Source organism: Mustelus asterias, chromosome 14 (assembly GCF_964213995.1).
Source record: "Mustelus asterias chromosome 14, sMusAst1.hap1.1, whole genome shotgun sequence".
NCBI classification, from domain to species: Eukaryota; Metazoa; Chordata; class Chondrichthyes; order Carcharhiniformes; family Triakidae; genus Mustelus; species Mustelus asterias.
In genome coordinates, this window is record NC_135814.1 from 88131368 (window position 1) to 88140114 (window position 8747).

General features: G+C 43.2%; 1 protein-coding gene across 1 annotated transcript in view; it reads left to right on the top strand.

Moving 5' to 3' along the window:
- The window catches only part of lancl1 (LanC antibiotic synthetase component C-like 1 (bacterial)), a 683707-nt gene extending 676617 nt beyond the window's left edge, over window positions 1–7090 (top strand). Inside the window, exon 9 of the mRNA XM_078227726.1 lies at window positions 5872–7090. Coding sequence (XP_078083852.1) covers window positions 5872–5948 — 77 coding nt within the window. The 3' untranslated portion in view covers window positions 5949–7090. The remainder of the gene's footprint in view (window positions 1–5871) is intronic.
- Window positions 7091–8747: the final 1657 nt, after the last annotated feature.

Below are 8747 nucleotides of genomic sequence, written 5' to 3' on the forward strand. Positions count from 1 at the left end.
CCACAGATATTGCCCCACCCCACAACATTACTGACCCCCTTATCCCCCACCCCCTCCCGCCACCCAGACCGATCGTGGGCCCCTGCCCCCTCCCACTGATCTCAGGCAGAGTGGCAGCGGATCCTCCCTTCCCCCTCATTGAACTCCGGCAGAGTGGCAGCGGACCCAAATCGGACTTTTGTGGAGCATGTCTGTTTCACACCGATTCTGGATGGGCGAATGCGGTGGTAAAGGGGGAAGTGCCGGTACGGTTGGGCGTGCAGCCCATTAAGTCAATATTAATGCTTGCAAATGCATTTAAATGGCCGTTGCGCCCGTGTCGGACACTGTCCCGATCATGGCCATTTTCAGGCCTTGGTAAAGGGGGAACCGGTGCAGAGGCGGGCACAGATCACGCTACTCACCTCACGCCCGACTTTACCAAGTCTTCGTGCCCGAAAATGGGCGCAACGCGGTGATAAAATCGGGGCCAAAGAGTACAATGACAATAAATGTATGTACAGAAAATGCTGGAAATACTGAGCAGGCCTGGCTACATCTGTATATAGGAATGGAGTTACTAGCTCCGATTTCCCAGTCCCAATCGCCTGCAGATGCTGAAAACAGTACCGCAACTTCCAACATATACACTAGTGCTGAAAACTGGAAGCTGCAAGTGGATTTTATTGGGCTCCGGAGCAGCCTCAGTGATGGTCCCACCAAGCTGCTTTGTAAATATAGAAACATAGACACTAGGAACTGGAGTAAGCCATTCGGTCCTTTGAACCTGCTCCGTCATTCAATACAATCATGGCTGATCCTCTATCTCAACAGCATATCCGGAGCTCTCGCTGTACCCCTTGACACCTTTAGAGTCTATCTTTTTCCTTCTTAAATAATTTGTGATTTGGTCTCTTCAGCCTTCTGTGGTAGAGAATTCTAAAGGTCCACCACTCTGAGTGATGAAATTTCTCCTTACCTCAGTCCTAAATGGCCTACCCTGAGACTGTGACCCCTTGTTCTAGACCCGCCCAGCCAGAGGAAACAATATCCCTGCATCTGGTCTGTCCAGCCCTATCAGAATTTTATATGTTTCAATGAAATCCCCCCTCATTCTTCGAAATTCCAGTGAATACAAGCCCAGTCGACCCTATCTCTCTTTATATGACAATCCTGCCATCTTAGGAATCAGCCTGGTGAACCTTTGGTGCACTCCCTCTATAGCAAGTATGCCCTTTCTTTGAGGAACGTAGAAGCATAGAAGATAGGAGCAGAAGGAGGCCATTTGGCCCTTCAAGCCTGCTCTGCCGTTCATCACGATCATGGCTGATCATCCAACTCAATACCTAACCCTGCTTTCTCCCCATAACCTTTGATCCCATTCACCCCAAGTGCTATATCTAGCCACCTCTTGAATACATTCAGTGTTTTGGCAACTACTTCCTGTGATAATGAATTCCACAGGCTCACCACTCTTTGGGCAAAGAAATGACTCCTCATCTCCATCCTGAATAGCCTATCCCAAATCCTCAGACTATGATCCCAGTTCTGGACACCCCCACTATCGGGGGCATCCTTCCTGCATCTATCCTGTCTAGTCCTGTTAAAATTTTCCTCAGAAAAGGAGTCCAAAACTGCACACAATACTCTAGGTGTGACGTCATCAAGGCCCTGTATAATTGCAACAACACATCCCTGCTCCTGTACTCGAAACCTCTCGCAATGAAGGTCAACATACCATTTGCCTTCTTTACCGCCTGCTGCACCTGCATGCTTACCTTCAGCGACTGGTGCACAAGGACACCCCAGGTCCCGCTACATACTCCCCTCTCCCAATTTACAACCATCCAGGTAGTAATCTGCCGCCTTGTTTTTGCTTTCAAAGTGAATAACCTCACATTTATCCAAATTATACTGCATCTGCCATTGATTTGCCCACTAACCCAACCTGTCCAGATCATGCTGAAGAATCTGCATCCTTGTCATAGTTCACTCTCCCACCCAACTTGGTATCATCTGCAAACTTTGAATGTTACATTTTGTTTCCTCATCCAAATCATTAATATATATTGTGAATAGCTGGGGTCCCAGCACCGATCCCTGTGGCACCCCAGTAGTTACCCTACAGTCCAAAACTGCCTAATACACCAGGTGTGGTTTCACCAAGGCCCTGTACAGCTGCAGTAAGACATCCTTAGTCCTGTACTCAAATCCTCTTGCAATGAAGGCCAACATACCATTTGTCTTTCTTACAGCTTGCTGTACCTGCATGCTTGCTTTCAGTGACTGGTGTATTAGGCTATGTATTATTAGGACACCCAGGTCTCTTTATTTAAATAGTAACAGATTGGGAAATGTTGACGTATAAAGTAAAGTTTATTTATTAGTCAGAAGTAAGACTTACATTAACACTGGAATGAAGTTACTGTGAAATTCTCCTAGTCGCCACACTCTGGCGCCTGTTTGGGTCAATGCACCTAACCAGTACGTCTTTCAGAATGTGAAAGGAAACCCACGCAGACGCGGGGAGAATGTGCAAACTCCACACAGACAGTGACCCACACCGTGAATCGAACCCGGTCCCTGGTGCTGGGCAGCAGCAATGCTAGCCACTGTGCAACCGTGCCATGTATTATTAAATAATACTCTGCCATTCTGGTTCTTCGTCCAAAGCGGATAACTTCACATTTATCCACATTATACTGCATCTGCCACGTATTCTCCCATTCACTCAACTTGTCCAAATTACCTTGAAGCATCTTAACATCCTCCCACCCACTCGCCTTCCCAACAAGTTTTCTATTGTAAGCAAACTTGGAAATAATGGTTTTGGTTTCATTTGGACATTTGGTTTCCTGATCCAAATCATTGATGCATATTGTGAACAGGTGGGGCCCAAGCGCTGATCCCTGTGCGATCCCGCTAATAACTGCCTGCCACTTTGAGAAAGTGGCAGCCACCCATAATTGAGCAATTTGAGCTGATGCCCAGAGGCTACGTTCATTTCCATAGGTATTTTTTAGAGCTGATGTGAGCAGGCACAGAACCTACCTAAGCATGCATCCACCAATAGGAAAGTATCGACTGAAGCAGCAAGGTTTATGATTTAGTGGTTGTGTTGGATTTAATTATACATTTTTGCTGCAATTTGCAATAAAAATATCACAAGTTAAAATCTTGAGATTCTATGTTGCAAATGGTTGCAAACTGGCTTGAAAAGATTTTTATTCCATTTTTACTTCATAGATATTCTAGAAATAACATCAAAGAACAAATTCAGTGGAAACCATTTTTACTCAGATTTACATTCCACAAAAATGGTGCAATTAGTCATTTTTGCACAAGTGCAGAAAAACGATCACCCACGAGCTATTATAAACTGAAGAAAACACTTAGAAAGCCCTTACACACACACAAACAAATCGTCCCAAGAACCCCACGGTGGAATGAGGCCAGTAAAGAAGCTTGAAAGAAAGTATTACTCCTCAACTTGTTGGTGGGCCAACCTCCTGAAAAAATCATTCTCCAAGAAGCAGAGCTTGAAGTTGTTTAAAGTTTATTTGTTAGTGTCGCAAGTTGGCATACATTAACACTGCAATGAAGTTACTGTGAAAATCCCGTGGTTGCCACACTCCGGCACCTGTTCGGGTACACTGAGAGAGAATTTAGCATGGCCAATGCAACTAACCAGCACCTGTTTGTTTGTTCAGAGAGTGATCCAGGCAAGGGGATGCAGTTTGTGCTTTGCAAATTAGTGAATGCAAAATTACCCTTAGACAGCTTAAAATGCGCATGTTAAATTGTTTGATTTTAATCAAGCACATTAACATTGAATGACACAAGATGATCCAACTGCCTCCATACAATTTGACTTCAGTGACATTTCCTGCCCTTTTGAAAATGATTGCCTCAGGGCTGAAGTTTTATTCACTTCTGCATCATTCATTAAAATCTAGCTTTCTGATGGATACAAATACAAACAAGGCAAAAAAAAAGCCAAGAATTATGGATTTAAATTGTATCTTTGTCTTGATGACATAGGGTGAACAGAAGGGGATGTTTGAAATATGTGGGCTTGTGATACTGCCAGTTGGGCAATTTGATCTTCAGAGTAGTTCGAATGAGTGAAATAGAATGCACTCACCACTAAGCACCTGTTAAGCCCATAAAAATATATGCAAGGCTGTCAGTGGAAAAGATGGCAAGGGGAGATGGCTGTTTACTGCAGACTTAAATGATATTGAAACAAAAATAAACAAAGCACTTGTATTTTTCCACTGCTACATTTTCCGAAAGTGCTTGCGTGAGTGGTGTGCAGTATGGATTATAAATCCTAGATTAGACATCATTTCTCTACACATGTTTAAGGAATGGGGAGAAGAAGCATATTTTGAATCATTCTGGATAATTTTAATGCAGTTCCAGAGTGGGAGAAAAAGAAAGGAAGATTCTTGTGCTCGAACAGTGAGCTAGGGTCTGAATTTATTTTGTCATGGTGATTTGCAACTCCTGTTGAAAAACAAAGTAGTTTGCCCAAGGCGTTCCCCAGGGCATGGGTGTTCAAAGTTTGTTAAAGTATTCATTGTTTAAAAGTATTTAAAATCATCATAAAACACTCAACTCACATTGAGCTCAGATACTGAAGCAGTCCATGTTCAAATGCAACAAGATCTGGACAGTATCCAGGCTTGGGCTGACAAGTGGCAAATAACATTCGCGCCACACAAATGCCAGGCAATGATCATCACCAATAAGAGACACTCTAACCACAGCCCCTTGACATTCAATGGTGTAACCATCACTGAATCCCCCATTGTCAACATCCTTGGGATTACCATTGACCAGAAACTCAGCTGAACTCGCCACATAAACACAGTGGCTACAAGAGCAAATCAGAGGCTAGGAATACTGTGACGAGTAACTCACCTCCTGACTCCCCAAAGCCTGTCCACCATCTACAAGGCACACATCAGGAGTGTGATGGAATACTCCCCACTTTCCTGGATGGGGGCGGCTCCAACTAAACTCAAGAAGCTTGACACCATCCAGGACAAAGCAGGCCATTTGATTGGCATCCCATCTACAAACGTCCACTCCCTCCACCACCGACACTCAGTAGCAGCAGTGTGTACTATCTACAAGATGCACTACAGCAATTCACCAAAGATCTTTAGACAGCACCTTCCAAACCCATGACGACTTCCATCTAGAAGGACAAGGGCAGCAGATACAAAGGAACGCCACCACCTGCAAGTTCCCCTCCAAGCCAGTCACCGTCCTGACTTGGAAATATGTCGCTGTTCCTTCGTAGTCGCTGGGCCAAAATAGCTGGAATTCCCTCCATAATGGCATTGTGGGTCAACCCACAGCAGATGGACTGCAGCGTTTCAGGAAGGCAGCTCACCATCACCTTCTCGAGGGCAAATAGGGGTGGGCAATAAATGCTAGCCAGCCAGCGACACCCATGTCCCACAGATGAATAAAATAAAAGACTCACTTCAAGGGGCGTTTCATCAGCTCACGATAACATTAGACAGCTTGCTTTCACTGTGACTGCATCTCACTGCAGTGCTTCCCTGATGCTCTAAGTCAGAGAGCATTTTGTAGCCAGGAGTTGAAATTCTCATTGCAGCCAATGAATGGTGCAAATTCACATTTGTCAGCTTGTTAAGCGGCAAAAACAGCCACTTTATTGCTGACCGCAAAATCCAGGCCGTTTTTTCAGGTGTGCTACATTTCTGTTTCTCTGTCCACCAATGCTGCCAGACCTGCTGAGTATTTCCAGCGTTTTTTTGTTTCATATTTCTAGTATCCATAGTATTTTGCTTGAGTAGTTTTATTTCTGATTATTGGTGACTAGACTTAAATAATCTCTTTATTTATTTCTTTAAGGAATGGCAGGAACGATTTACTTCCTTTCTGACATGCTGCAGCCCACAAAGGCAAAATTCCCTGCGTTTCAAATGTAATTCAAACATGGTACCCATGCAGACCTTTAGATACGATGTATTGCTTTCTCCGGTAAATGCATGTTTCTGCTTTGAACCGTGAGTACAGAAGAAGATGCCAATGAGTGCTTGTTTGTGACGAATAGCTTCATTTACCTGTAGCGCTCCTTCTCCACTTAGTGCTACATTCCAGTATCTGAGGTTTTTCCATGACTTAAACATTACAATATTGTAAAAAATGTTTTTTTTTCCATAGCAGCACACAGTGTCTTGCATGTGTTATTGCATAATAAACCCAGTGCCAGGCTTTTATTCTGAAATCAAATAACTGGTTCAGCTATCAATGCCATGAGCATTTGAAGTTCGTTGCACAGTGCAACGGTGAATAGTTGCTATTTTAACAGCCCTTTTAGTATTCCCAGAAAAATGCATTTTTCTAAAGCCATAGCGTTAATTATCTGGAAGAAAATAGTATTTGAAAGAAAACCTAGCAGTGGCTGTGTTTAGAATTTTTTTTAAGCATTTTCATCAGCATTTGTTTCTACAGTTTTCTAATGGGCAGCATCCGAAAGCCTTTTGTAAAGAATTGGTTGACAGGACAGATCTCTTTGGTGGAACACATAGTTTAGAACACACATGCGTTTACTTTCCAAAATGTTAGTTGTACATGATGTCTCAAAGCATAATATAAAAAGTATAATATAAAGAACGCTCACTGTTAAAATTAATTCAGTTTGCCATGTACAATTTTTAAAGAGTTCTCTGGGGTTGTAAGTTTTCATTTTATCTTAAAAGTTGGCATTGAAAATACAGCAGGTGACAGGAATGTTTTTGACATGTAGTTTTCTTGTAATTACTGCCCTTGTTCATCCTGTTCATTTCACGTTAATGATAGGAAACTCCCCATTCTATAAATATGCTTGTTCAATTTTGATTCCTGTTGGTCGGCAGTTAAATGCATGCTTTGCAAAGCAATTAAAAGACTAATAAAGCTCTCAGTTTTTCAGCCTTCAACGCTGAAAGCTGAGTGCTTCACTATATCATATAGGAATTTTGTTTTCTGGTCTGCAACCTGTGCAAAATGTATTACTAGTGCAAAGAAAATTGATTCACAAAATGATCTGTTAATGGAATCAAATTAAAATAAAAGCATATTCTTCTTGTGCAATGGCTTGATATTTTGACTATAAGTTTGGCATTGTTGCTGTGTCAATTCCCTGTTTCATTGCTTGGATATTATTTATCCTGATGGAAAATGCGGCATGACTATTTTAATGATTTTCTTTGCTTTGCCAAGATGTAGGTAGTGAGAAATATCGAGCATGCCTACTCCCAACACCTCTGGCAATAACCAATTTGTTTTAAAATGGGATGATTCACAATTAATAATAGACCCTCAGTGCAAATATTCTTCTATTCCCAAATAGAATAAATTAGCACATAATAAAGATGGTAGAGTGATGTGTTGCGGCTGCAGTATGTGGGTGCTGAAGGACACCAATATGATCCAAGGCAACCACATCAGAATAACTGAGATGGAGGCTGAGCTACAGTCAGATGTATCCGGGAGGGGGAAGGCTATCTGGACACTTAGTTCCAGAAGACGGTCACGCCCCTTAAGATAGGGCCATTTGATATGGTCCCTGGTCAGGGACAGGAGGATGCAACTGTGAGTGAGGCAGGAAAGATGACCCAGAGGTAGAAATGGAAGAGCTTCAGCCCTTGTCATTGTCCAACAGGATTGAGGTTCTGGCAGCTTGTATGAATGAGAGTGGGGTTGCAGGATGGATGAGCGAACTGATCATGGCACCCTGGTAGAGGAAGCCATTCAAGGAGGGACAGTATAGTCAGCGGGATAGAGCAAAAATCCAGAAAGCTGTAATACCTTTGTAACAAAATGGATGAATTGTTAGCACAGATAGAAATATATGTGACCTGATAGGCATTAGAGAGACACAGTTATTAGGTGACCAAGGTGACCACAGTTATTAGGTGACCCCCCCCCCCCCCCCCCCCCCCCCCCCCCACACACACACACACACACACACACACACACACACAAACAACAGTAGTTACACTTTAGGACAGAATGAATAAATGTGGCATGAAAGAAAGGTATTGAAATAATCGTAGGTGATGTTAATCTACATCTAGTTTGCATGAATCAGAATGGCAAAGGTAACCAGGAAAATGAGTTCATCAGGTGTACTCAGGAACATTTCTAGAGCCAACAGGATTAACCAAACCTGTGGTAAAGGAGCCTCTAAGTGACAGTGAACATAGAATGATAGAATCCCTACAGTGCAGTAGCACCAACTCTGACATTATGTCTTACCCAGGCCCTCGTCTCCGCTCCATCCCCACAGCCCTGCGCATTTATCCCACTAATCCATCTAACATACACATCTTGGGACACTAAGGAGAAATTTACCATGGCCAATGCACCTAACCTGTGCACTGTGGGAGGAAACCAGAATACCCGGAGGAAACCCATACAGACTCGGGGAGAACGTGCAAACTCCACACACAGTCATCCAAGGCTGGAATTGAATCCAGGTCCCTGGAGCTGTGAGGCAGCAATGCTAACCACTGTGTCACCGATAGCATGTCACCTTAAGTTTGAAAGAGAGAAGTGTATGTCTGAGACTATTGTTATGAACCTAAATAAAAGTATATGGGCAGAGCTGGCTAATGTGAACTGGAGAACTAGGTTAAAAGGTAGGACCTTTGACAAAGGGTCATCTGGACTCAAAACGTCAGCTCTTTTCTCTCCTTACAGATGCTGCCAGACCTCCTGAGTATTTCCAGCATTTCCTCTTT